The sequence below is a fragment of the Vipera ursinii genome (genome assembly GCF_947247035.1).
Source record: "Vipera ursinii genome assembly, chromosome: 13".
NCBI classification, from domain to species: Eukaryota; Metazoa; Chordata; class Lepidosauria; order Squamata; family Viperidae; genus Vipera; species Vipera ursinii.
This window is the reverse complement of record NC_139526.1, coordinates 19,674,084-19,701,642: the sequence shown is the minus strand read 5'-3', so window position 1 is coordinate 19,701,642 and position 27,559 is coordinate 19,674,084. Positions and strand designations below refer to the sequence as shown.

The 27,559-nt window shown below is 60.1% G+C and overlaps 2 protein-coding genes across 4 annotated transcripts; one reads left to right on the top strand and one right to left on the bottom strand.

Annotated features, from left to right (window-relative positions):
- Positions 1-38: 38 nt before the first annotated feature.
- On the bottom strand, positions 39-27,510 carry LOC310646595 (coronin-7-like). Of its 3 annotated transcripts, XM_083373175.1 has the most exons (28): positions 27,026-27,509; positions 25,630-25,723; positions 25,003-25,077; positions 22,827-22,897; positions 22,421-22,604; positions 21,014-21,090; positions 20,340-20,390; positions 18,161-18,247; positions 17,907-17,989; positions 6,166-6,220; positions 6,022-6,079; positions 5,797-5,942; positions 5,618-5,713; positions 5,143-5,286; positions 4,847-4,970; positions 4,510-4,685; positions 4,257-4,365; positions 4,051-4,137; positions 3,798-3,940; positions 3,142-3,246; positions 2,948-3,033; positions 2,724-2,865; positions 2,318-2,407; positions 1,723-1,839; positions 1,253-1,388; positions 1,076-1,167; positions 892-978; positions 39-571 (listed from the first exon to the last, which is right to left on the bottom strand). In XM_083373175.1, the coding sequence occupies exons 1-28, from the start codon at positions 27,140-27,142 to the stop codon at positions 566-568; spliced, it is 2,838 nt and encodes a 945-aa protein (XP_083229301.1). In that variant the 5' UTR covers positions 27,143-27,509; the 3' UTR covers positions 39-565. The 3 variants fall into 3 exon arrangements, with proteins under 3 accessions (XP_083229301.1, XP_083229300.1, XP_083229302.1); XM_083373174.1 differs by having other exon boundaries at positions 5,618-5,679; positions 5,797-6,079; positions 27,026-27,510; XM_083373176.1 differs by lacking the exon at positions 5,797-5,942 and having other exon boundaries at positions 5,618-5,679.
- VASN (vasorin) lies at positions 7,910-14,065 on the top strand. The gene is made up of 2 exons (XM_083373177.1): positions 7,910-7,973; positions 11,673-14,065. The coding sequence occupies exon 2, from the start codon at positions 11,683-11,685 to the stop codon at positions 13,669-13,671; it is 1,989 nt and encodes a 662-aa protein (XP_083229303.1). The 5' UTR covers positions 7,910-7,973; positions 11,673-11,682; the 3' UTR covers positions 13,672-14,065.
- Positions 27,511-27,559: the final 49 nt, after the last annotated feature.

The following is a 27,559-nucleotide window of genomic DNA, read 5'->3' as shown; positions in this document are numbered from 1 at the left end:
CCGCACGGGAGAAGGAATAAAGACACGAGGCACTGGAAGAGGAGGAAGGAGGCTTTTGCATTAGGGGTACACCCAGAGTCAGCTGGAAAAAGGAACTTCCTCCCAGGAAGAAAAGGTTGGTGAGCAAAGACTTCTCCAGTTTCAGGATGCCAGCCTGGAATCACTTGGGCACGTGTGGGCAGTGAATGAGCCCTGAGGAAGCTTGCAGCTTGCCCTAGGTGGAACACTTCTGGGCAGCTGGCCCACCAACTTCAAAGCAGCAAGCCGAGAAGGGGCCTTGCACACTGGCGATGGAATGAAAAGGCTCCTGCCAAGGACAGACCCCAAGGGCCCCCTTTTTGGTGGGAAGCCATGGCTGTCCTCAGGAAGCGAGCGGGGCTTCACCAGGTGACTGTAAACAGGTGGTCCTTGTCCTCATCCCAGCAGGAGGGCAGCCCCTGAGCAGAAGCAGCAAGCAGGGGAGAAGCCAAACGCCCAGAGGAGCCCAGGGGAGCAGCCTGAGTCTGATGCTCCCTTCCATCCCAGGGTCTGAGGAGGCAGCACTGGTCTGTTCCAATGGCTGCAGTTAGTCCTGAGGAGTAGGAAGAGATGGGCAAGGCTGAGCAATGTCGGAACAGCTGCTTGCAGTCACATGCCAAGCTTGGCTCTCTCTCGTGGGCAGTGCAACAAAGCTCCTCCCTCCAAAGTGAAAGACCCTCCACAGTCAGAGAGCTTTGGTGCTAGCCGGCTCTTAGTGGCTCACCGCCCCGAAGTAAGGAGCCAGGTCCTTCCATTTCCTGGCTGCTGCGCTCAAGCGAGAAGAGTTGGGTCTCTCTGGGCTTGTGGAAGCTGGCAGTGGCCAGGCTTCCCACCCACCCGGCAAGAGTGCAACCCTGCCAGCACTGCTCTTACCCACTCCTCTTCGTCCACGCCTTCAAAGGAGTCCTGCGGGAGGGGGTCATCTCGGTTCCCCAGCTTGGCCGCTATGGCACTGAGCAGCTGAAGAGAACGGGTGTTAAGGGGGGCTTCTCCACCCCAAGGCAAAAGAGCCACCCCTTCCCCCAGTGTGAGAAGACCAAGGGGGGTAAAGACTCACCTCCTCTTTCTTCTGCTCGTCAGACTTCTCCTCCAGGTAGACGGAGGAGGGCAGGTATTTCTGGCTGGGAGCTTCCTTGGGTGCTTGGCTCACTGCGTGGGGGAAAGCAGAAGCCCCTTGTTCTCCTGCCCACTGAGCTCCTTCAGCCCTCCTGCTCAACCTCTCCTTCCCCCTTACCTGGGGCCATGTCCTTGGGCTGCAGGCTGACGGTTTGGTGCTGCTTGTTAGCGCCCTTCAGCCAGGCTGTGCCTGGCAGGGCAGGTTCCCACCACACCTGAGTGGCGGGGAAAAGGTCATCCTGGAAGAATTCTTTCTATGGGAAGGAAATGACCAGTGGCTGGTGAGAGGCTGGAGCATCTCAGTGGCAATGCTGAGCCTCTTGGACAGGAAGGGGCCTGAACTGAGTGACCAGGTATTAGATTGGGGACCTCCAATGAAGGCAGCCCTGGGCAGCTGCAGGAGATAAGGGTGAGCCCTTCCATGGACAGGTCTGGCTAAGTAAAAGACCCTGGAGGATGGGCAGTTTGCACCAAGGAAGGTCACATTCCCCATATGGGCCTTTTGGGGGGGGGGTTGGAGCAAATAAATGGACTTATAAATAAAATGGGAAACGGAGAGACATTCTGAGTTTGAAAATGATGTTCTACCTTGACCCTGGGGACCCGAAAGGCCACCGGCTCAATGGAGGTCTGTCGAAGACGCAGTGCCCGGGCAATCTCGACCTCCCGCACGTCACATGCCGTCTTGGGCAGGAAGTGAAAGCCCTGGAGAAGCCGAGGGGAGAAAGAGAGAGTTCCATGGGTTGTCCTGCAAGGAACAGCAGCTCCCCAACCAGCACCCCAGAGGCCTTGCAAAAGCTTCTTCTCTGCTGCTTGGGTACTCTGGCCTTGGACAGCCACAAGAGGGCAGCCCCAAACCACCTAATGGGGATCAAAGGCTGGGCAGAGAAAGAGGCCTCGAGGTGGCCAGGTATGTCAACAGGGCAGCCCCAAAGTTCTTCCCCTCTGGGATGCCACTCCAGCTTCTGGCAGGGACGCCCGCCCCAACTGCCAGCTTCAGCAAAGTGCTGGGGATGGCAGCTTTTCCATTCTTTGCCTTCTGCAGCTTTTCCAAATGTCTCATGCAAGATTTTGGCCCTCGCAACATCAAAAGAAGCCAGGTTCAGTGAAGACTCCAGCCTGACAGGATTTCTCAGCATCCCAACCCTTTTTCTCCAAATCTACGTCCCAGCAGGTGCCTCACCTTGTGGGGGTCACAGGAGAGGAAGCTGTTGCACTCCAGGAAGAAGGGGGCCTCTGGGGCCACCTCATAGACGAAGACCCTTGTGTCACCCTAAGCTCCCGGAAGAGAGAAGAGGTAGAATGAAGCTCCTGCCCAAGCCCTACAAGCCCGCGTGGCCAACCGGTGCCCTGGGAAGGCTCAGCCCAGCGAGGAGAAATGCAGGGGGGTGGGTGGGGTGGAAGCTGGGTCCTTCTGCAGGGGAAATCAGGCTCCACACACCAGACGCCCAGCCTGGCCAAAGACAAAAGTTTGTTTCTGTACCCCCTGCTGCAGAGTTGGTGCAGGATGGCCTGCTGTGCCCTCCTGGACATGCCTCCCAAGCCTTTTGCCCGCTGAGCGACAGGGGCTCCCTTCCCTCTTGGCTCACCTTGCCTGTGAAGAAGGCCACACTGGTATCCATGTCATAGAAAGGGATGAGGATGGAGGGAGAGATGTCCAGGCTGATGGTGGCCAGTGGTCCAGCGGCCAGGGCCTCAGCCTGGTGCAGGGAGAGCTGGCGTTCGCTGCGGCTGAGAGAGGAAGGGTGGGTAAGAGATGAGACGGGCCATGTTCTTGCAGGCAATCGGGAGATGGCAGAGGGGGAAGCCTCACCTGTCAAAGCCGGAGACCAGCAGGTATTTGCCACCACAGACCCAGACAACACGGGCACCTCGACCCCCCTTAGGCCCTGGGCCATCCTGTCGGGGCAAGGGGGAAATGCTTCAGAATGTGCCACAGCTGCCCTCTTGGCCCATCCGTGATGCATGTGGGCGCTGCCCTCCAGAGGAGCCTGCTCGGACCCTGACCTGCAAGGGCTGGGCAGCCTGCCGAGGCTCATAAACTCGCACTTTGCCATCCTTGCTGGCGGTGGCCAGGCAGCATCCATCAGGGCTCCAGGCCAGGCTGAAGATCTGAAAGGAACAACAGGTCAACCCTCAAAGTGCAACTTGTGACGTTGCGGGGCAGGCTTAGGGGGGAGGCGTGCAGGCGAATGGCAAGGCTGGCGTGGCTTCTGCAATTGCAGAGGGCATAGGGGGGATGCATAGGTGAACAGCAAGGCCAGTGCAGCTGCTGGCATTGCAGGGGGCATGGGGAGGGGCGTGGCAGCTGAACATGTGGCTCGGGGGCAGCCAAACTGCCTGTTAGGCGTCAGGCCAGAATGGCAATGGCCGGGCTCACCCAAGCTGTGCCCCACTTCTGTTCACCTGCCGCACCACCCCCCCATGCAGTTGCAGAAGCCGTGCTGGCCTTGCCATTCACCTGTGCACCCTCCAATGCCCCCTGCAATGCCGGCCTTGCTCCTCCTCCCTTTCACTGGCAGTGACTAAGTTGGAGACAGACTGGAGACTAACTGGAGCTGACGTCCCATTTCACTGCCAGGCTGAGGAACTTCATTGCTGGCTGTTCTGCATATTACTTCCAGAAATAACAAAGAACTTGGAGAGGCCATTGTGCTCCCTACCTGGTCAATGTGGCCGTGAAGCCCAAGTTCCTGCCTCCCCGTGCGCACATCCCAGATCCGGACACTCTTGTCATAGGAGGAGGAGGCCAGGATATCGGAGGCCAGAGGGTGGAACTTGACAGAGTAGATCTTCTCTGTGTGGCCTGGCGTGAGAAGGGGAGAGGCTGCATTCAGAGCAGCGCTAGGCTCCCCAAGCTGATCTTGCCTTGGCCAGCCACAAGGAGAATGGGGTGGAGGGATAGGGGGTCCTGACCTCTCAAAACCACTTCTGGCTCCAGCAGCTGCTTCTGCAGCCCAGTTGGCTCAACCCGCCACAGCCGAATCTTGGTGTCTTCACCAGCTGGACCAGAGAGGGAAGGAAGAGCTGAAAAGACTATCATGATGGGATGCAGCCCTGTGGCAGGGCTCAGCCGGCCCAAAAGGCTGGGGTGCACAGCTGCAAGACCCCCTGGTCCCTACCGATGGCCAGGCGTTGCTCATCAAAGGGGTCCCAGCAGAGATCCAAGACGGGTGCCCCATTCTGGATGGTGGGCATGGGGGTGTCAGGGAGTCGCCCTGGCTGCGAGAGCTGCAGGAGACAAGGAAGAAGGCCATTTGTTAACCCTCAGCCAGTCCTCCTTATCCTTCGCAAGACAGAGGAAGACCCCGCCCCAGCAGTCTGTGGCCATCCGTGACCACTGAACCCTGCCTTGGGGTAGGGATGGTGCTTCACCTCCAAAATGGCCACCTGTCCACCTGTGGCAAGCAGTGGGATGGCGATGTGATGCCGGTTGGCACAAAAGCCATCACACTCCCCTGGTGTGGTGAGGCTCAAGCCTCGCAGGTTGGTGATGTGGGTGCTGCGAGGTAAGATGATACCCTCAATGTGCCTGAAGGCAGAACTCGGGCCTGAAGAGAAAAGCACGGGATGAGCGGCGCTGGGGGGCAGCTGCCTCATGGATCTTCCTTGCGCCCCACAGCATCCACACCCCAGCTTAGCACTCTAAGGCAGCCCGGGCATTCTTGGGTGCTGAGGGGGCCACCGGTGTCCCTGGTCCACACAGCCTTACCCAGAATATTCTGCAGGGACCGCTGGCTTGGGCTGGAGGAAAAGCCGCTGGTGGCAGAGAGAGACGGGGCAGCACAGGAGGGAGATGCCAGACAGCTGCCAGGAGAGGACAGGCTGCTGCCCACCTGGCAAAAAGCAACACTGTGCATCAGCCGGTTGCAAGCGGGCTGGAGGCCAGTATACCAAGAGCAGGAATGGGGGCAGGCCCAGACTGTCCCTGCTCAGAGGAAGCTGGGACAAGTACACCCTGGAAAGTGGGCAAAGCTACCGGGTGCTCTGTCAGCCACAGCCACTCACACTGATCTCCAGATCCTTGGCTTGATCCCCTGCCTCCATGTGCGTGGAGGGTGGGTGCCGGCTGTCTTCGTCGAGGTGAGGCAGGCAGGCAGAGAGGAAGCCTGGGCTGGGCCTGTGGGCAGGATCAAGGCTCACCGTCTCCACCTGAAGCAAGAAAGAGGCAAGGTTTACCACCTGCCAGAGGAGCCAAGGCCCAGGAGGGTGCTGCTATGGGGCAAGACAACGAGCGTGGGTCGATGCTGGCCAGGACTGGAACGTCACGGACCAGAGCATTCTCTCCCTGGAGAAGGCCTCTGGGCAGGAGAGGCCATCAGTGGCCATGAGTCTTTCTTGGGGCAGGCCGGCCGCTTTGATGGCCCTCAGCTCACGAAGCCACCACCGACCCAAGCCCTTGTCGAGTCCAGGATGGCTGGGGAGGGGTCTTTGAAAAATCTTGGAGGCCATCAAATGGGGAGAGCTCAGCCCTCCTCCTTACCTGCGTGTTGTCCCCAGCCCACCAGGCCTGAGCAGATGCTGCCGGGACATTTCCAGGACAATCTGGAAACAAGTCTTTGTGAAATTCCTGTGTGGACTGCAAGACAGGCCAGGGTTGAATAAGGCCCACCGGAGCCAGAGGCCCCACCTCCTCCCAGGTGGGCAGCTTGGCTGGTTTACCTTTCTGGGCACCAGGTAGCTGATGGGTACAATGGCTGAGTCGCTCAGCTGCAAAACCTTCATCACTTCGCAGGCTCTGACATCCAGGGCCAGCCTGGGCAGCTGGGCCACCCCTTGGGTCCGGGTCTCCAGAAAGCTCTGGTGAACTGAGCAGAGCTGAGTGAGCGGGGAGGGGGACCCCCACTCCCGTGGCCTCTGGGCAAGCAAGCTGGGGGGGGAACTCACCTTGGTTCATGGCCAACTGGGCTGGCTGCACCTCGTAACAGAAAAGCACCTTTTCTCCCTGGAAGAGAACGGCTGCCTGAGCCACTCTTGCCTACCCCCACATCCCCACAGGGTGAGCGGCCCCACCAGGCCAGCAGCACTCACCTTCCCTGCCAGGACAAGGAGGCCGGTACTGGGATCAAAGAGCGGGATCAGAGGCCTGCAAGGGAAGAGGCCCCCATGGAGAGATGATCCAGATGACCCCTGCTCCCTCCCCAGAGCCAGAGTCATCCAGCAAGCCCTTGCCAGGGTGCCTGTTCCGCTCTGGATGTGCCCCCCAGGCCTCTGTGCTGCCAACCTTCCCCTTTCTCACCACGAGGCAACTTCTTCCCTACCCCCCACCTGCACCTGGGCAGAGTGCTGACCCGCTCCTCGCTGGACTCCCTTCACAGCCCAGCCGTGCAGCCGCCTGAAGCGGCAGAGAGCCTCCAGCCTGCATCTGCCCTTAAGCAAGTGGGAGTCAGACCCTCTCTCTTCCCAGGACTGGGAGGGAAGCTGCAAGAAAAGTGCCACTTTTGTGCCCCTGCATTGGCAGGCAGCCAACGCTTCACCCAGCAGTGGCAGCTGGGAGGGAGCATGCATCTGTCTCCCCACACAGCGCTGGCTTCCTCCTCACTGACAGCTTCTGGGTCATGCTCTGTGACTGGCAAGCCCCGCATCAGCGTCGTTCTCAGGGGCCCTGCCGGCAGCCAGTCCTCTCCCCTTGGTCTGCAGCCCCCCTGGGGGTGGGCAGTGGGCTGGGCCCAGAGGAGGGCTGCCCATGGGAGCTCAGGTGGAGATTCTGCTCCTGCAAGGCCCAGATAGGCAAGGAGGGGTGGCCATGGCAGACCTCAGCTCAGCCCAGGGACAGGCCTGGCGGATGCTTTGCTCTCTTCTTGGCAGGGACGCTCTTCCACACGGGGGGGGGGGGGGGGGAGGACTAGTCTTGGCAATGTTCCCATTAGGCAGCAGCCAGAGGCGGAGGCTGTGGGCAGGGAAAGGGGCTCCTCTGGGGCAGTTGCAGCCACCTGAGAAGGGGCCCAAGCTCTCAGAAGAGCAAGCACGGCCTGGCCCCGGCCCCTCCCCAAACAGGCCCAGCAGGTCTTTCAAGCCTCCTCCTGGGGGTGACTAGCTGCCAGGGAATCCTGGCAGAGGCCTGGTGTGATGCGGCCCTGGCACAGCGGCAGGTGCAGGAGACGGGCGTCCTTTGAGATGGGTTTGTCCTGACCCACCGCCCAATCTGTGGCAGCCACAAATCTCTTCCTCCCGGAAGTGGGTCAGCAGGCACCCCCAGCTGGTCCTCGCCTGCCAGGCGATGGGTGGAAAGCCAGGCGAGCGGAGGTTCTGAGGCACCAGACTAGGGCTGGGGGGGGGGGGACCCGAGTTTTAATCCCGCTGTAGGCGCTGAGGTCAGCCAGGGGATTTTTCAGCCTGGCAGGGAAACTGCCGCAAGCTCCCTCCCTTCCGCCGCGATCCCCCAGCACGGACAGGCACAGCCGCCCCGCTGGCCGGCCAGTAGGAGGACCGGGGATGTGCTCGGGGCAAGGGCAGCAATCCTGCCGGCCCAGCGCGGCTGCTTGGCCAGGGCCCGGCCGCGGGTCCCCGGCAGGAGGCTGAAGCCCCGGCGACGCGCGACCCCCATCCCGGGGCAGCCGGCTCCAGCGGCGAGCAAAAATCGGGGGGGGGGAGGGCGAGGGGGCGGTCCGCCCGGCGCTGGCGGCTCCTCCTCCCGGACTCCCCAGCCAATCGGGGCCCGCCGCCCCTCCGGGCGCTGAAACCCGAGTCAGCAGAGCCGAGGCCAGCCTGGCCGGGAGGGAGGGAGGGAGCCGCCAGGCGCCACCGCTTCCCGGAGCCGGCGATGGAGCGGGCCACGCAGCAGCCCCGACGCGCCGCGCGCTAGCAGCACCCCGGCCCCGCCTCGAGGAGCCCGGTCGGTAAGTGTCTCGAGCCGCCGCCGCCCGGACAGCGCCTCAGTTCGCTGGGATCGGAGCAGCTCCGTAGGGCCGCTGGGGAGGGAACGATGGGGCCAGGAAGGGCACTCGAGGTGCGCCAACGCTTCAGCCTCCTTTCCAGCCCCCGTGATTTGAGGCACTCCGCCTGAAATCACCCAGCCTCCCCTGGGATGACCCCGGACTCCTGGCCCGAGCTGCTAACCCGGGCAGACGGGGGTGGGAGATCGCTGAAGTCGCTCCCCTTTCTGGAGAAGTGTTGACTTGTCTGCATCTGGCTCAGCCACTGAACGTACGCGAGGTAGTCTTCCAGGCAGGGGCCAGTAGATGCCAGCCAGTTCAAGAGCTTCCCTAGCCCACTGGAGCGGGACTCTAGCCTCCTCTGCCCTGTTCTGGGTGCCCTCCGAGGGGGATCCCTTCCCCGCTTGGTGAATAGCCACACAAAGACCCTGAAGCAGTAGAGCACAAGCCGGCCTGAGGCAGCAGCGGTCTTCCCTGCTTCTTGCCAAGGCAAACTGGTGGGATTTTGGCTCCCTCCACATAATCCCCCCTTAGTAAGAGGAAGTGAAGTTGTTGGGCGGGTCCCTCCTCCTCAACCCTGGTTTGGCCAGGTGGTCTTGCCTTCAGCCGCCCGCCCCCCCTTCCGCCCCGTCTCTATTGAATCGCCCCCTAGATCTCTGCTCAGGAACTTGGCTGGGCACCTGGCCAGGAAGGATGCCTGAGTTTGGGGATGCCAGCCGTGGGCCCCAGAGTTTGTGTCCCTTCTGTGCCGCCTCCCCGCTAGTTCTTCAGGGCAAAAAAATGGGCTGGGGAGGCACCTGGACCACTGCCAGACCCCCCTCTGTCTCTCCCCTCCTCAAAGAATTGGCAAGAGATGATGCAGAATGGACTGGGCTGTGTGGAGGGGCATTGGAGAGCTGCTGGACCTCCAGTGCTGCTACTCAGGTGGAGGAAGCGGCTTGTGGCCCTGTGCCCAACGAGGATGGGTGGAGGGAGGGGATTCCCAGAAGCAACTTCAGCTTAGCAAAGGCCTTCTCTCTGTTTGAGTGGACCCAGCCCAACGGGGATCATCCCTTGAGCCCCTCCTAGGGTGGGGTGGGGGAGCTGCTCTTTCTCAGTAGGAATAGAGCACAGGTCCTGCCTTCTAGACCAGCCAGAGGGAAGACCAGCTTCCTGTTTCTGGGAGGTGTGTGTGTGTGTTGTGTCAAGAATTTTAGGGAGGAGTACCCATCTCCTTGAGTGGCCTATGTTCACAGAGACTCAAGGAAGCAGTTTGCAAGCCGGGGGTCTGCACCCTTGAGAGGGTACAGTCAGCAGCTGAATCGCACTTCTGTAGTAACCCGGTTCCAAGACTGCATACTGTTGGTGTTCAACAAGGGTGCGTAATGCTGTGATTTCTCATGACTAAGCAGTCAAATTGGCCCCAGAGTAAGAGTAAGCCGGAGGACGCCCAGCTGGGAACACCCACACGCAGGGCTTGGGGGAGCAGGGCAACCTCTGGCCAACATGTAGGCTGGGCTCAGGGGCATCAGCTCATCTCTCACTTGGCCAGCTGCCTCGGCCCAGGATCCAACCAGAAAAAACAGCCCTCGCCAGCAAGCCAGCCTGTGCCATTCTGTTCGCGCAATAGAATTCTCTTTCGGAGCCCCAGGGATGGTCTGGAGGGCAGGAGGGTGTGGTGGGCAGGCAGCCTCCTATGAGCGCCTGAGCACTACTTGCTGGCTCCCTCTCCCCAGCACCTGAGGGGAGCTGGAGAAGCGCAGGCAGGAATGTTGTGGATGGGAAGGCAAGAGACTGCAAAGCCCTTCAGCGGAGCAGGAGGGGAGACAGTGGAGGGAAAGCTGGAAATTAATTTTGCAGGGAAGGGGGAAGTGTGCTTCTACTGAGCAGCTGACTCCTGTTTGACCCCTAGCCCCCCAAATGAGGGGGGGGCAACATTTTCCACAGCCCTGGGTAGCTCAGCCCAGGCAAGTGTCTTGCCATGTGGGGTAAAGTCTGCATTTCCTTGCCATCTTGGGAGGGGCACGGATGTTGGGGCATTCCCTACAACCCACTTCACAATGCAGCCTTGTGAGAAGGTGCCCCAGTCCCAGTCCTGCAAAATCCAAGCCAAGCGAGGGGCGCTGCCCACCCTCACTGCCCCACAGCTGCTGCCACTGCTGCTGCCCAACCTGCCCGACTTCCTTGCAACCTCCTCCTCCTCCTGGCCACCGGAATGCGGGTTAGGCAGCTCCTCCCTGGCCTAATTAGGGGTTATGCCTGTGCAAGGCGGAGGACAGCCTGCCGCCCAAAGGCCAGGGCCCTGCCCAAGCGCAGGTGGGGCACCTGCACCCTCTTCCCACAGGAGCCTCAGAAGACAGCTGCCCCCTCTGTACAGGGCCAAGCTGGGGGCTCATTTCCGGGCTCGGGCCCCCCATGGCTCTGAAGGGAGGAGGGTGCTTGGGGTGCCCAAAGCTGAGCAGCAGCCCAGGGGACTCCATGCCCAACTTGGCTGGAGAAGGAAGCCGAGGCAGGGTGCAGGAGCAAGACGGGGGGTGGGGGTGGAGATGGGTCTGTCCCCTTGCCACCATTGTGGGCGCAGCCTCTGCCTGGCCAGCGAGGAGGAGGAGGAGGAGGAGGAGGAGGAGCCCAGCCTTTGGGAGACCTGAGTCTTTCAGTTCCCAGCCAGTCCTCCTGCTCCAGGCTCCGGACAGGATCCCTCCTCCCTCCCTTCCTGCTCCTCATCTGAAGGGTCCAGGATTATGCATCACCCCCCTCCAGAGCGTTTCCAACCCAGCGAACTCACGGCCTTCCCTCTCCTCCTCCAGCTGCACATTCCAGAGTTGATCACCTGGTGAGCAACAGCGTTTCTAAGAGAGCCCCACAGCCAAACTTAATCATCTCACTTATTAAACGAGGCGACAGAGGAGCTGCCTGTGATTGCATGCTGGCTGGGGGGGGGGGGGCACACCTGAGCCAGCTGGGATCTGTCTTGCCTTCTCCAAGCCAGGCTACCCATCCTTGCCAGGAATGCCAGGGGGAGCACTTTGCCCTCCCCAGTACTTGGAGAGGGATGGGCAGAGCCACAATTCTGATGTCTGCAGAGGAGGGACCCTCCTTTGCTGGCTTTCCATGAAATCACAATCAAAATTACATACTGCCCCCCTCCCCCCAGTCTTGAAGGCATCTGTGGAGCAGCAGCCAAGTTAGACGAGATGCCCCAAAGTGGCGGTGCATGCCAGCTAGAGGCAAATGAGGAGGGGGCTGGCAGGGCAAGAACATTTCTCAGCCCGAAAAGAAAACTCTGCCCTGGCAGTCCTGTGTCCTCCCAATAAACCAGGGTCTGTTCTGCAAATGGCCAGCCCCTTCCTCTTTGTTCTCTGGGGCCTCCCTGGAGATGACTAAATGCTGGCAAGACTCAAGGGGGGCTCCTCTCGGAAAAAAGCTGGCTTCCATTCTGCCCTGTGCTGATCCCTGAGAAGGTGCCACCCGTCTGTCTCCATAGATGAACCACCATGTGAGGAGTGAGGGCTGTAGGGTAAAAGCCAGATTTGCCTCCCAGAAAAGTTCTGGGGTCAGGCAAATACCCAGAAGGAATTGCAGCATTAGGAGAAAAGCTTGGGCAGGGCTGGCCCACGGTGGCTTTTTCGAAACGCCCTCAAAGTCAAAAGTGACCCACCACCACTCTTGCTTTTCTGTCTGCAGCAGCTCCACCATGAGGCTGCCCCTGATCTGGGCACTGCTGCTTTTCCCAGCTGGAAGCCTTGCCCAGGGCTGCCCAGCCGACTGCCAGTGCAACCAGCCTCAGACCGTCTTCTGCATCGCCAGGAGGAGCCCTGCTGTCCCGCGGGGTTTGCCACTAGACACGGCCCACCTGTACATGTTTGAGAGCGGCCTCCGCTCACTGAGTGAGGACAGCTTTGCAGGGCTGCCTGCTCTGCGGCTCTTGGACCTCTCCCAGAACCTAATATCTAGCCTGCCACGCAACGTCTTCCAGCCACTGCCAGGACTCCACAATCTCGACCTGTCTTCCAACCAGCTGCACGAGGTCACCAATGAGAGCTTCCACGGACTGCACCTGCTGGAGCGGCTCTACCTGGATTGCAACCAGCTCCAGATCATTCACCCAGCTGCCTTTGACTCGCTGGAAAACCTCCTGGAGCTGAAACTCCAGGACAACCAACTGCAGACAGTGCCACCGCTCAACCTGCCCACCCTCCTGCTGCTGGACATCAGCCGGAACAAAATCACGGCCCTCGAGTCAGGCACCTTCCACGTCCGGAGCCTCGAGTCCCTGAAGATGGCTGGCCTGGGCCTGGGCAGCGTGGATGAGGAGCTCCTGCAGAGCCTGCGTAACCTCCACGAACTGGATGTCTCGGATAACCTGCTGGCCAGGGTGCCCAGGGTCCTGAGCCAGCTGCCTGGACTAACGAAACTCAACCTGGCAGGGAACGGCCTGATCTCGCAGCTGCGGGCAGAAGACTTCCAGCAGCTCCAGCAACTCCAGGAACTGGATATCAGCAACCTCAGCCTCAACAGCCTCCCCTGGGACTTCTTTGCCTCCTTCCCCAGGCTCAGGGTGGTCACAGCAGCGGAGAACCCTTTCAACTGCCTCTGCCACATGAGCTGGATCGTCAGCTGGGTGAAGCTCAGCAAAGCCTCGCTCCGGAGGCCAGAAGAGACCCGCTGCCACTTTCCCCCCAAAAATGCCGGCCGATTGCTCCGGCAGATGGAGTACGCAGACTTTGGCTGCCCGACCACCACCACAAGCACCAGCACCCTACGAGCAACGAGCCCCAAACTCACCAGCCCCCTTCCCAGCAGCAGGCCCCTTCCCCCAGAGGCCAGCCCCGCCAGCCCCACCAGCAGGGATGGCGGCCCCACGCCCTCTGCCTCCCTCACCCCGGAGGGCCAGCCGAGCCCCGAGCCCCAGCTCTGCCCACCACATACCTGCCTTAATGGGGGCCTGTGCCAGCCAGGCCCCAACCATCACACGGAGTGCCTATGCCCCCAGGGCTTCACTGGCTTGTACTGTGAGGAGGTCAGGGGGCAGGTGACCTCTCCACCAGAGCCCACTCAGGCCAAGCAAATAGCAATCAAGCACGTGGGGAGCACTTCGATCAAAGTGGGCCTGCAGAACTACATCCGCTCCAAGACTCAGCTCAAGGGGATCCGCCTGACCTACTGGAGCCTTTCGGGGCCAGACAAGCGGCCCATCACCCTCAGCCTGCCGGCCGCCTTGCCCGAATACACAGTGCGGGCCCTGAAGCCCAACTCCTCGTATCACATCTGTGTTGGGGCGCTGGGCGACAAGACCGCACAGGAGGAGCTCTGTGTGGAGGCCCACACGCTGCACCCGAGCCACCGACAACACGCCCCCGTCACCCAGAGCAAAGGCCCTGACCTGCCCATAGTGGTGGCACCTTCTGTAGCAGCTGTGCTGCTCCTGCTGGGGGTGGTGGCCGCCGGCTCCTACTACGTGCGACGGCACAGACGGCAGAGGAAGGCCCAGGCTGCCCCCGGGGCCCCGAGCCCCAGTCCATTGGAGCTGGAGGGGGTGGCGATGTGTGGCGAGAAGGGGGAGCTGCTCACGCAGAATCCCAAGACTGTGGCGCCCCTCAGCCTGGAGTGTGAGGTGCCTCTCATGCACCCCCATTTCACAGGCACTGCTACCCCACCGGCCCTGGGGCCTTCCTACTTTTAGGGCCACTGAAGGGCCCTGGCCCAGTGGTGGCCCCGAGTCTGGCAAAGCATCTCACTGGTGCTGAAAGTGAGGGTGTGGGTGGTTTTCTTGGTGCCAGTCTGGACAGGGCCCAGGGAGTGGCCAGAGAGTGGCACAGAAAGAGGCCTCTTCCGACAGCAAGAGGACCCCATGTGCTGGCACCCGAGTCTTCTGCCGAGGGCAGCCCCAGCCCTGCAGACCTTTGCGGGCAACTGTAAAAAAACCTACATGAAGGAGCCGAGGAGGAGGAGGGTCAGAGACCAAATCCTCCAGGCACCCCCAGTGGCCCCAAGGGCTCAACACTGAACTCTTATTTGTCCCTGGTTCCTTTCCCCCTGGGCAGTCACTTTCCTCACAGACTGATATGTTTTGTGAAATCAGGTGATAAATGCTTTCATACAAAAATAACAGTTTTGTACAGATTGTGCAGGCTACAAATGCTTTTGTAGAAAAATGTGATGTGAGCAAGAGAGCCTTGTTCACAGGCTGCACTTGCAAAAAAGGCACGGAATGCGCACACACAGCAGGGGGAGAATACAGAACGTGTTGGGGTGGGAGACAGAGTATGGAAGATTCCCCACCCCCGAACCTGTCCATTTTGATCCTGTCTGCCCCCTACTCCACACATCAAGGCATCTGCTTGTAACGCCAGCCCTGTTGAGCTGCAGCCCTGGGGGCCAAATGACTTCCATGGGGCCACGCCTTCCCCAAGTAGCTGGGAGGAGAGACGGAGAAGTCAGTTGCACCTCATGCCAGGCAGGCCAACTAGGCCTTGAGGGAGGTCCCCTCTGGCCCCTCCTTGTCTTAGGCAGGTTCTTCTGGGTAGAAGCAGTTCAGACTTAACGTCTGGATGAGACCAGGCGTTGGATTCACAGAATGCCTTAAGCCAGGCGGGGGGCACCTAACTAGGCCTGATCCAGTCTTGCACGGTTCCACTGTTGGCAGAGCAGGGCCACGGTCTGCATCCACAGGAACAGATCCATGCCGAGTCAAGGAACCACATTCAGCACCACAAAAAATGGGTTGAAAATTGGACGCAGCCTCTGTGCTGCCCTTTGCTCAGCCTTGGCTAACCACACAGAGCCCGGCAGGCATAGTCAGGTGGTGCTTTGGACCCTGACAGGAAGAGAGAGAGAGACAGATTCCTGGGCTGACCTCTGTCCAGCAAGACAGAGCAAGAGTGAGGGGGCCACCTGGCTCCAGGCCTGGCTGAAGCCCTCCAGTGAAAATGCCCCTGGAGCAGACAAGGGCAGAGGGCCAGCCCTACCATTTCCAGAGGATGCCCACTCCTAGGGGAGGAGGAGCCACCTCTCAAAGCAGCCCCCTCACCGCACCCCAACTCCAGCTTGGCAAGGCCGCTATGGCCTCGTACCGGCAGTCCCCCACTTTGGCAGCGTCAGCCGCAGTTCTGCTCTGGCCAAGCCTGAGTGGTGTTTACACAGCTGTCTCTGCCTGGCCGGCCTTTGGTCCAGCCAGCTTCTCTCACCTCCCAAGCCTGCGGCTGCGGCTACTGGATCAGGCAGGCACTGCGTGGATCGTGGATCGCATTAGAGATCCGCCTGGAATTCAGGCAGAGCTGCAACACAGCTCTTTCCTCAAGGCTGCAGGAGACGAGGGCAGGGATGGGACACGGCACTTGGGAAAGCTGAATGTCCGGCCCAACGACCAGACCCAAACTGGCTAAATCATGCTGGTTTGGAGCTCTAGGTGATGCATGAACGCACACAGTTGGGTTCAGTTGATAAATCATTCATAAATGGCTCTTGTGCTGGGGAAACCACATTCCCCTCCCTTTATCTTCTGAAGCGCCCCCTGCTTTGACCCCCAAGAAGTCAGCCTCCTGCGCAGGGTGGCCCGACTCATAGTCTACCACCCTCCCCTGCACTCCAGGCAGATTCTCTCCAGGCGCTGCTGGGTGGTCATGTCAGAAGAGCCTCTGGAGGAGGGGAGCAGTTGAAGCCCCCCCCTCTCTGCTCACCAGACAGATCTGACCTTTGGAGCCCAGAGAAAGCAGACCTCCCCCCCATGGAGCCCAGGGGGTCCTGCTGCTCCAAAGCAGCCCCCTGCAGGGGTCCTGGTCAGATCTACTGGCATGACAAGGCACCCAGCCCCATGCCAACAATGGTGGGTCAGAGGTCAGCTAATTCAGGAAAGGTGGGGTGCACCAAAGCTGGCCAGCCCTCGGGGGTCAGGGAAGCCAGAGGGCCCCCAGGAGTCATTGCCCCCCCAGGGAAGCTGGAGAAGGTGAGCGGCACTGAGGAAGCTCCTCACAGGGACTAGCTGACCCACTGAATGGGCCCTTTGTCATCCTCAGCAGACTGTTCAAATTAACATCTCAGATTCCTGCAAAAACTGCTGCTGAGCAAATATTTTCCTTATGAGCCACGTGGATTTTCCAACCGCAGCCGAGAGGAGAAATGAGGAGGGGGGGAGGCAGGCAGCAGCTCTATGGCCAAGCCAAGCCAGTCCCACCCAGGGGTCCTGGCCAGCTCCTCCGGGCTTGGAAGGCAGGGAACTCGGAGCTCGCCAGCTGCTTGAGTCACCGGGGGAGGGAAAAGGGCTGACTCTGCGGCCTCCAAGGAGGGGGCCAGAGCCCCTCCCCGCTGTAGGGCATGGCAACAGAGGCTTCTGCCAGCCCCTCGGTGCCCCTGCTGGGGGAGGGGATAAAAACATCCTTCCAAAGTGCACCCTGGAAACTTTGCCAGCTGTAGCCATGGGACCAGGCCTGGCCGAAGGGAGTGCCAGCTGCTCCTTCCTTGAGGTGACCCAGAGACGCCGAGAGACCCTCTGGGATGGCCGGGGCAGAGGGCCTGCTCACAGTCCACGTTGGTGATGAGCTTCCTAGAGGGGATGCCAACTGCAGCCCCCCAATCAGATGAAGCCCGGCTCCAGTTCAGCCTCCCCAGCCAGGGCCAGATCTATGAGAAGAGGCAGCCGGGGGGGGGTGGGGGGTTAGGGAGCAGCTCCACCAGACTAGTTGGGCAGCCTGGCAGGCAGGCTTTTTTGGCTGGAAACCCAGAAGGGCCTCTGGAGGCCCCAGAGACCACAGGCCGGCTGCCCCCAAGCAAGCTGACCTGGAGAAGTTCTGCAAAATCCAGGGGGCGGGGCAGGCAGGGGGGAGCCAGGGCTGCAGCAAGGCCCCATGCTTCAGTGTGGCAAAGGGAGGCTGCTCTGACATGCCCAGCAGCCTTTCCTGGCACAACCTGCACCAAGCTCCCAGGTCTCCTGAGCAACGGGGCCTGCTTCCCCCAGTGCCCCCTGCAGAGCTAATATGCCCTTCTCTGAAGCTTCCTCCATTCCCAGAGTTGCCCTGGGAACTGGACAGCAGGGCGCTGGCACTGGCGGGCTGAGGACACAGCAGCTCCTGCCACAGAGAGGCTGGGTGGGCAGAGGGGCAGCTCCCTGCGGCTGGTTGTCCTTGGGCGGAGAGCAGCAGTCAACTGCAGCCAAGCAGCAAAGAAGTTGCCCCGAAAGCAGGCCCAGCTCAATTCCCCACTTTTTTTTGGGGGGGGGGCAGGACAGAAGAAGACGTCCGGTCCAACCATCCATCCGTTTCCAGAGGGGTCAGGAAGGGAGGCGCACCCCTCCCCAGCTCAGTAGCCTTCCAGAAACAGCCCCGTTGCTGCTTCCTTCCCCCACACAGCCGCCCCTCACCTTCCATTGTCAGAATCAGCCCCTGGCATCCCTCGGTTATCGGTTTGAAGGCAGCCTTGCAAAACCTGCCACAGAGGCAGCACGAAGCATTTTTGGCAGTTATTGGTGATAGCCAAAGCAAGCCGGCCCCTTGGACAGTCCAAGGAGACCAGAGCCTACCAGGAAGCTGTGCCTCCCCCACCCAGGAGGGACTGATGTGCCCTGATAAAGCCCCTGGGAGACCCCGAAGGCCTGGGGAAAGGCAAAAGTGGGCCCTGGTGAGCTGGAAGCATCCAGAAGGTGGCCAGGAGGGACTATTTGGGGAATGGCGGTTGCAAAGTCCAGATGTTTCTCCACATATCCCAACTCTAGCCAGCTGCTTGAAGTGAGACCCCCCAGCACCCCTCCCCATAGAAGAGCTGCATGTGCAGGTGGGGCCAGATGGCGTGGGGAGGAGCGGCAGCAGCCCTGGGGTCTTCCACTGTGCCCAGCGGCCTCTGGGCCAGTCCAGCTGAATGCCTGCCTCTCCCCCCCCCCTCTGGCTTCTACACCCCCTAATGCTGGGAGTTGCCGCGCCCCCTTACCTGGGAGAGGCGTCCAGCGTGAGGGAGGCCAGGGAGCTGCTCAATCGGCGGCTGTCCCAGAGGCAGACTTCCCGTTCCATCATCTGGAAGGGAGGCAAGGCTGAGGGGCTGCCTCAGAGGGACCCCAGAACCCTTGCAGGAGGTGGTGGGGAGACGTCCTCCCAGGAGGGTGCAGAGCAAGGGGGCCCAGCCTGCCAGAAAGGATTTTCCACACCCCCACCCAACCCTCCAGCAGAGGCAGAGAGACTCCCCACCTGGTTGGAGCCCACAGAGAGGAAGAAGCCTTCCGTGTTCACCCAGAGCAGCTGGGCCTCCCTGCCGCCCGCGTGTGCCAGGACAGTCTGGGGGAAGAAGATGAAGGGCTGGGGGGAGGCTACCTTCCAGATTCCTACTAGGAAGGTGACCCACCCCCACCTGGAGTGGGGAGAGGCAGAGGAGACCCTTGGGATGGGACATCCCCCCAAGTAAGTCCCTTCAAATTGGTGCCTCCAACCAGTCTGAACTCAGGCAGGGCACCAGTCTGGGGCAGTTCCCCCAAAGGCTCCTGACTCCTTGGGCTGGCATTGCATTGCGGCTCTTCCAGACTGCTGGATCTTGGGCAGAATTTGTGTGAAAGGAAGTGGGCATGGGGATGCCTCCATAGTGGTCAGCTGCAACTCTCAGTTGCTGAGGGGACCTTGGTCTGATGTTCCCAGCCCAAAGAAGGAGCGTAGCCAGAGGGCAGAGAGTTGCAGGGAACACCCTTCACCTGCACAGCCCACATAAAAAGGACCTCGGCCTCTCCTCAGATAGTTGGAGGGCCAGTCAGGTTCTGCCCAGATTAAGGTCTGCTCTGCACTTGGGGGGGGGGAGCTGCTTTCAAGCCCATAGATTTGTGGGGTGCTCTGCTGACAACTGGGAGGTTGAGGTTTAGGGACAAACTGCACGCAGGAGGCAAGAGCAGCATTTGGGGAGCCCTGTCTAGGTGACCCAGGCAGCCACTGCTGATCTGAGCAGAGCCATTTGGGGTGCCAATGCTCTCCCAGCTGCAGGGATCACCACCCCAGCTGTGCCCTCCAACTCCCTCCTTTCCAGCCCCTGTTCTTCCTGGCCAAAGCCACCCTCATTTGCCGGGGGCAGATCCAGGACCTAGCCCTAGACCAGGCCATGTTGGGGGGGAGGCAGAGGCTCCAGACGCCCGCTCGGAGGATCAAAAGGCTGCTGTCAAGGTGGCACAATGCCCAGGGCCCAATACAGCCACGTCAGACCCTCCTACCCAGGAAGAACAGACAGGCAGACTCTCCCCATCTATCCCACCACCCTCAGCCACAGAGCAAAGCAGGAGGGAGGAAGCAGACATTCCGCTGCTTGGAAGAAGCAGAGCCTCTCCCCCCCCCCGTTTCTGCCCCCTTCCGCCCCCGCTGCTCTCCTGCACTAACTGAACCATCCCCCAGGAAAGCTCTGAGACTGACAGCAGAGATGACGCAGGCAAGTCCCTCCATTTCATGGGGAAACAGGCGGGAAGTGGTAACTTCCAGACAAAAGGAAGGCAGCCACGTCAGCACGGTACGGAGAGGGGGGAGCAGCCCCCCAACCTGCCTCCCTGAAGAAGATCATCGGCTGCTCGACTCACAGCTAGACTGGAGCTCAGCGGTTTGTGACTCCCGGCCAGCAACGCCTTCTGGTCAGCCACAGCTTCCTCTGACTTCAGTCCCCTTCCCCCCCTCCTGCTGCTTGGCCAACTCAGGGGAGCCTCCTCCCTCTCAACTCCCAGCAGCTTGAAGCCCAAAGCTGGAGACCCCCCCCATGCCTCTTGGCTACAGAGCCTCCGCTGACCCCTTCTTCCCCTGGAGCTCCTGCCAGAGCAGCCCTGCTCACAGAAGGGTCCCTGGGCATGCAGCAGGAGGGTGGAGGGGTGCAATGACCTCCGAGCAGAGCAGAGCTCCAGCCATCTCCTCTGTTGGGGCTTCTCTGCCCCTGTGCCACTTTCCCAGATGTGCAGTGTGTGTGTGTGGGGGAGAGGATGCACCGGGAGGGGAATCTCTGACACTCCTCTGCCATGGGGTGGTGCTGTAAATAGGGTCCCTGAATGCAGGCTGGCTCATTCCTGGCTTCCCACGGCCTCCTGGAGAATTCAGAATCAGGAAGAGTCTGCCTGTAAGGCTACAAAGGGGGGACAGTTTGACCTCAGGGGGTGCTTGCGTGGTCCCATTTCCAAGCATTCGCATTCCCAGCTCTGGAGCCTGGGCAGCAGCACCCACACTTTCCTCTTGCAACCCGGGAGCTGAGCCCAGACCTCCAGGACATGGGTTCCCTGTGGAGCTGCCAGCTTCTCCTGAGAATTACCAGGTGGGTCTCTGTGCGTTAGGTGCGACTGGATGGCATCAGCTGTGTGGAGATTGTCCCAGGTGGGCCCTCTGCCCTCGGCACCCCCCAACCCTCCAGATACTCTACCTGGCAGGCCACTGGCTTGGCCCGTGGATCAAAGATGTGCAGCCTTTTGTCCTGCAGAACAAAAAGAGCCCAAGTGGTCATCAGCTCATCCTTCTACTCTGGGCCAACCCCAGAACCCCCTCCCAACCCTGGGCATGTTCAGTCACGTCAGAGGATGTGGGAAGGGGAGCTAATCCCTGATGCTGCTGCCAATAGGAAGGGGGGGGTGTCAGACAGCTGTGCAAGTGCCTCCTGATGCTCTGGCTTTGAGGAAGTGTCCAGTTCTGGCCTGCCCACAGAGGGGTGCTGGAATGCACTTTCTCCTTGCGACTTTGCCCCTTCTTGGTTTGGGATGGGCATGGGGCACCCCAATGACACACCACGCTCCTTCAGGGACGCAAGGATGGGGAAAGAATGTTCCTTTCCAAGCAGGTGCCCCCAGGGCCTCCCCCACCATGTAAAGGGTAAGATAATGCAGCACAGGAACCCCTCTGAGGCTCCACTAGATGGCAGCCAAGGGCAAGTGGATCTCATCTCCAGGACCCCAACACCAAGGCATGGAGCACATCGCCCCCTGGTGTCCACCTTCAGACTGAAAAACTCAAGAGCCAGCTCCTTGGTTTGGCAGGGGGCCCTTCTGAAAAGACCCTGAGCACCCTGTGGGTCCTCAGCCTCTGCTTCCCCACAGCACTCACCCGGCAAGAAGAACCCAGGAGCGATCCGTCTGGCTTCCAGGCCAAACTCTGCACCTGGTTCAGGTGAGGCTCCAGCTCTGGAGGGAAGAACGAAACAGGCTTGGTGTCGCAGCTACATCAACCTGCAGGCAAGCAGGCAGGCAGGAGTTCCCCCAATCATTTGCCTAGAATTCCCACCATTCTTGACCCCCAAAAGCAGGGCAGGAGAGGCAGAATCCGTCCATAGCTGTGCTTGAAAGCTCACTGGCTAGTTGTCCGTTAACCTGCCTGATTTATGGGTGCTGTCCTCTCAGACCCGCCAGGCACCTGCTTGGACCCCCCAGATCATGAGTCGGGGGCTTCCCAACTCAGACCAGTGAGGACTGCCTACCATGGCAGAGCAGCTGAGAGGCAGCCTCCCCAGCACGATGGGGGTCTGATGCTGCGTTCCAGGGAGGGGCCTTCCCTCCAGCCTGTGACTCTCCAAGCCACAATTATTAATCTTGAGTTAATAAGCCACAACTGGCAGGGCTTGCACAATGTCCAAAAGAGAACCCCACTTTGCATGGAGACAACTGAGCAAGCTGAAGTCCTGCTCAGCTCCTTCTGGGTTGTTCCCCGCTGACTCGGAGCTTTTCTGCCTGCTGCCCTTTCTTCTCTCTTAACCCGCAATGCTGGCTCCCTTCCCTGGGGCGGGAGCTGCTGCAAGAGCCCCTGACCCGGGTCAAGGGTGCACATGTAGAGGGCTGCAATCCCTCCAGCTGCCCTAGTCGCCTTCTCTAGAAAGCAGCAGCCCGGGCAATTCCAAAGTCCCCCCCACCCCCAGCCTACTGCTGCTAAGAGGAGCTCAACCTTTGGTGAACAAAGCCCTTCCTCTCCTTGGCCCGGAAAATACCCCCATCTCCTTCCGCCTTCTGAAATCGGAGTGGCAGCGCCCGGGCAGGAAGCCGCCGCAGAGCCCATAAAGTCGCTAGGCAATGGGGTCTCTGGGGTCCTTGCGCCTGCCTGGCTTCTCCTCTTACTGCCATTGCTCCGGCCCTTCTTCCCGACCAGAGGCTCGCATGCTGCCCCTCTTTCTGGCCATCTTCCCCCAGCACCTGCCTGTGTGGGCAGTGGCCAAAGAGGCTGGCCTGTGAATCCTCCAGGAAGAGAGTCCAAAGACGCAGCCCCCATCTCAGCTCTTCTTCCACAGAAATTGGTCAGGTTCCCTGGGAGGACCGCAGCCAGGGGGAGCCTGGCCAGGCAGGCAGGGGTAGCTTTTGGTGCTTGCTTGGCACGGGCAAAGGGAACCACTCCAGACTGGCAGAGAATTGGGCAGCATGATTGAAAGCACAGGGCAGAAGGGGCTGGCCTGGGAATGGCTGCTCCGCTTTCCCTGGGGCTAACCGACGGGATCCCCGGCATCTCCCAGCCCACTTAGGATCGTACCAATAAGGATCTGCCGCTGCTCCACATCCCAAATCTTCACTGCCTTCCCAGCCGCACTGGCCAGAACACCATCCGCTGTGGGGTGGAAAAGAAGCACCTCCACCTGGCTCTCCTGCGGCCCCAGCATCACATGGGGGGAAGCGGAGAGGTCCTGGTCGGCCTCAAGGAGGCGCCACACTTTCACCTGCAGGAAAGAGACACTGGCAGCACTCAGCTGGTGACTTGAGGCCAGGAGAAGCTCAGCATCCGCTCAAGACTCAGAGGATGCCGGGCTCCTTGGGGGCAGGCAGAGCTGCAGGCGAGGGGCAAAGCTCTCAGTTAACGGTGCCATCCCAGTTCTCACAGCAGCCCCTCTTGCAGGGAGAGGGACCTTGGGGGGAAGCTGGGCAATGGGGGCTGCACTTACAGCTTTGTCCGCTGATCCAGTGGCCAGCAGCTGCTGGTCAAAGGGAGAAAAGTCAAAGTCTGTCACCACATCTGGGGAGAGAGGAGAGGGAAGGGCAGCACAAGAGAGCAGGCAGCCCAAGGCTGGGCGCCCACTGCAGTCACAGCATTGCTTCTTTCCCTGAGGAACTGCCTCCCAGCACTCCAGGGACAGGATGGGACAGGGAGGATTAGAACCGGGGGGGGGAGGGGGGCGATACTGCTTTTCTCTTCTCGCTTCTGCAGCCAAAGGGTCATGGCAGAGCCTGCCCTTGGTTCCTGGCTGGGACTTCTGGGCTCAGGCCCCGACCGAGGGGGCCTGTGACCTCTGCAAAGGTGGCAGATGTGGTGCCATTACATCTGCCAGTGGGTTTTCTACTGCAGCGCAGAGCCGCTGGACTTGAAGAGGGGAACCTCGCGAGGGCTCTTTATTCACCCCAGGCAAAGGGGCACAGCTTCTCCCAGCTGTGGCCACTCAGTCTGGCACCAAAGCATCCACCCTGTTCCACCCAGTGGGATGAAATTGCCATTATCTGGGGGGATTGGCCGGGAGGGAGGGAGGTCTAATCCTGCTATTATTTGTTACATGTTTTGTGCCAGCCATGGCAGTTCCCCAAATAGGTCATCAGATGGAGCAAAGAGGCTTCTTTGCTCCCCTGCAGCAGCCCCATTGGCGAGAGAGTTTTATGGCTAGGGAGGGGCCGAGACCCCCCATAAATACCTCTGCCCAGGGGCTGCTTCTTTTGTTCTAGCTCTGCTTCTCTTTCTATCTATCTTCTATCTTACAAGCATGGATGCTTCCATGCCATATAGCTCTTTTTATATAACCTGTCGATGAATAAAGCTTCATAATGACTGCATCTCTGCATTCTGCCTATTTCGCTTGGAAGCACCTTAACGTTCCATCGATCTCTTGTGAAAGCTGCTTCACAAGTCTTCTTTTGTTCTAGCTCTGCTTCTCTTTCTATCTATCTTCTATCTTACAAGCATGGATGCTTCCATGCCATATAGCTCTTTTTATATAACCTGTCGATGAATAAAGCTTCATAATGACTGCATCTCTGCATTCTGCCTATTTCGCTTGGAAGCACCTTAACGTTCCATCGATCTCTTGTGAAAGCTGCTTCACATTATTTGATTCACTCTGCCATTTTCCATTGCTGGAATCCCCTGCCCATCTGCCCATCTGGCTCCAGGCACCCATGATCCAGCAGCTCCCCTTCCTGTCCTGGTTTCCCATGTGCAGGAGGATTCAGCCCCCTCCCCCTTGCTTTCAGATGTGGGTCTGTGTGCCAAGTAGCTAAGCCCTTTGAGACTTAGGCAGGATGCATCATCTTCTCATTTCCAAGAGTGAGCACAGCCATCCAGGAGTTTCTCCTGCTTCCCCCCTCGAGTTGCAGATGACAGAGATTTTGGACTGCAGCACCACCAGTGCAAAGTGCCTCCCCCAGGAAGGAGAACAGCAGCTTCTGGCTTTGGGCTGGCCCAGCAAGGCTTCTGAGGGCAGCCCACAGTCAGGGGTTTCATCCTCTGCCTCCGAGGGACCAGGGGCCAGCAGGCAGAAACTGCAGCTCTTGGATTACAGCCACCGTCCAGATTATGGCTTCCAGAGGGCAGGCGCTCAGCTGGGCCTGTGGTGGCAAACCTATGGGCCACGTTCCACAGGTGGCATGAAGAGCTCCTTCTGTTGGCACATGCGCCGTTGCCCCAGTTGTAGGCCTTCAGCTGGATTTTATAAAACCTTTTTGCTTTAGGCCTACGCCACAGTGTGCAAAAAAAAAATGGCCCTCCTAACCATACCCAAGAACTCTGAGTTTGATGGCGATGTCCATTTTGCTCCCACCCCCATCTGCATACAAGCCCAGCAAGGGAGACCTAGTGCAGCAGAGGCTGGATTGCCTCTGGCTCAGAGTCTGTCAAAAGTAGGACAAGGCTGTGTGGGAAGGATCAGAGCCATGTGACACTCTTCCTTTCGGCAGCTGTGCAAGGGAGTGATTGCAACAGCAGCAGCTTTTCTTAAGCAATTGGCCAACAGAACTTCTCTCTTTCTTTATATACCAGTACTCTTTTTTCTCACCCGAGCACTAAGCTTTCCCGTTCCCTACCTAGGAGACCAGTCCATATCCCTAAAAGGCCTCCCCTCAGCTTCTCTCGCTTACCTGAATGGCAGTGCAGATGAGAGATAACTCTCTTGATCCCCTTTGGGCTCTCCAGGGGCACAGCACCCAGCATGCCTGGCAAAAGCGGAAAAAAACCCATGATGCCAGCCACCTGGGCAGTCATCAGGCACCACACCTTCCAGGCAGAAGGAAATCTGTCCCTGGTCTGCCTTCCACTGGTGAGCTGCCCAGACAGGTATCAGTGGGTGTCGATTTTGGAAACCTTGGCTTCAGGCCAGACCTGGCCCAAGGTGGTCAGTGCACAGCAGGGAGGCACCAAGTGCTGGGTAGGGGGGTTTCCTACCCAGCCCCACCCAAGTCAGGCCAGTCCTGATGGGCCTGTCTGCCGATTCTACCCCTCCAGCGTGCCAATCGACAGGAGATGTTTGACTTTACAGGTCTGGGGGCAGGGTGGCAGAAGACAAGACAAGCTCTCTGCTAGAGGGAAGAGCAGTAAGGAAAGAAAACTCCTCCCGAACAGCCAGACTGGAGCCAGCCCGAGGGGACTCACCCCTCTCTCCCCTCAGCAAAGACACATTCCCTGGGCCGCACCCAGAGGATTTTCACAAACTCCTTGCCAGGTCGAAGTGCAAGCACAAAAGCGAGGCTAAGCTGTGCTTCTCTTACCTGCCAAGTGTGTGCTGAATGCGATCCAGAGGGAGTTGGCCTTGATGTGGGGATTCCCTGAAGGGCAGCTGCTTTGGAGGTCTCCAATCCAGGCCTGTTGCGCAGAGGAGTACAAGCTGGGAGGTGGGAGAAGAAGGCCTCCACAGACCCACACTGTCCCACAAGCAGGTCGAGGCAGTGGGGGACATCTGGCCCTGAGCAAAGGGCAGTTTGCTTGCCAGTGGGGATGGCCTAAAGCAGCAGAGCTGACCGGGACACAGCCAAGGATATGGAGAAGACGTTTTGGGACAGAATTGGCCAAACTGTCCAGAAAAAGGGAGCCAGGAAAACCTTCTTGCCAAGCTGCAGAAACTTCCCTGGACTCAAGGGTCCAACTGCTGAGCCCTCCCTCTGGCTAGAACTGCGCCAGTGGGATTCTTATGCCATCATGAGCTGTGGCTCCCCCCTTCTTTCTGACTGCCCCCATCCGAGATGGAGATTTTATTTCCCTGCCTCGGGCTGCCAAATTCAGCTCTCTCCCCTTGCCCACCATCTCCCTCAGTGTTTCCCTGAAGCACTGCTGAAGCAGCTGCCCAGGGAGACCGAGACCCCATCCGCCCGGCTGGCATGGAAGGGAAAATGGCCAGGCCCCGGGCAAGCTGTGCCCCCAGAACAAAGCGCCTGTCAAATAACAGCACAGAATTGTTGCACAAATAGCGTTTTTCGCATTTCCTCTTCAGCCGGAAGTTTGAGCAGCAAAGGCGGCTCCGCTTAGAGGCTCTTCCGAAGCTTTTTCCGCCGGCGAGACGAGGGCTAAGCCGTCCTCCCTAACCAGGGGCTGCCCGGGCGACGGGCCGATGGGATCACGGCTTCGCAACCAGGAGATGCTCGGCGCATTCCTCGCTGCTGCTGCTGCTGCTGGGCCTCCAACTTCCGGCAGCTCCCAATTCCTGGCCGTAGCGAAGGCGGAAGCGCACCTGCCGGCCGGGGGCTCCACCCCCAACCCAGCCCAATTCGCACCCGGGATGCCGCCCCAGGCGACCCGGCCCCTTTTAGCAGGCAGCTCTTCTACAGCCGCCTTGCTCGCCCTCTGAGCAGACTAAATTTCCCCGGACGCAGCCCGGACAACTCCCCTTTTGCTCGCCCGAGGCTCGTGGGAGCCTCGGCTGCCCCGGGCCAAGACTGGGTCGGGAGGGCGCCCCGGCCTCAGCTCACTAGGCAGGAAGGAGGCGTCCGTGCGAGCGCGACTCAACCCTGCAGTCGGGCGTCCCTCTTCGGTGGGGTCGCTGGCAGAGGCCGAGGCGGTCGCTTCCTCGCGCCGCAGCCCGAGGCACGAAGGGCAGGGCTCCCGCTCGCGCCCCGGCAGGCGGGTACGACGGTTCACCGGGGAGACGATCCGGCGGTAAGCACGACTCACCTCCTTGCGGGCCACTTTGGCCTCGACATGCCGGAACTTGGACACCCTGAACCGGCTCATGCTGTCGCCGCTGCCGCCCTCCAGCCTCGGACCCGATTCCGCGGAAGCCCCGCCCATGGCGGCCCCGGAGTCCTCCGAGGGGAGGGGCCGTCCGCGGGGAGGAAGCTCCGCCGATCGCGACTGCCTCTTCCCGCCTTCGGCCGAGCAACGCCGCTCGGGGCTCTGCGCTCAAAAGCTGAGCGCCTTCCCTCGCTGCGCGGGACGGACAGGAACCCCGTTTCCCCGCAGGCGGCGGCGCCGGCGACCGAAAAACCAGGCAGACGTAAAACTTTATTCGTGAGCAGCTGGCCGGGCAGGGGACCATCCCGGTGAGAGCCCGAGGGGATCTCCCGTCTTCAGGCGCCACGGCCGCAAGTGGCTTCTTGCGGGACCGCGCTCCGAACTAGGCAACCGCCACGCTCCGCAGACTTCAAGACCTCCTGGGGAACCCGGCATCACGCGCTGCCGCTCCTGCCCCCCCCCTGACTGCTTTTC

Excerpts from the sequence above, each read along its gene's own strand:
- VASN (XM_083373177.1), top strand. The coding sequence starts at position 11,683 with ATGAGGCTGCCCCTGATCTGGGCACTGCTGCTTTTCCCAGCTGGAAGC.
- LOC310646595 (XM_083373174.1), bottom strand. The coding sequence starts at position 27,142 with ATGGGCGGGGCTTCCGCGGAATCGGGTCCGAGGCTGGAGGGCGGCAGC. Across the intron at positions 20,391-21,013 it reads TCCTGGGTTCTTCTTGCCGG|GACAAAAGGCTGCACATCTT; the intron begins GTGAGTGCTGTG and ends TTTGTTCTGCAG. Across the intron at positions 1,389-1,722 it reads TTCGGGTCCCCAGGGTCAAG|AAAGAATTCTTCCAGGATGA; the intron begins GTAGAACATCAT and ends TCCTTCCCATAG.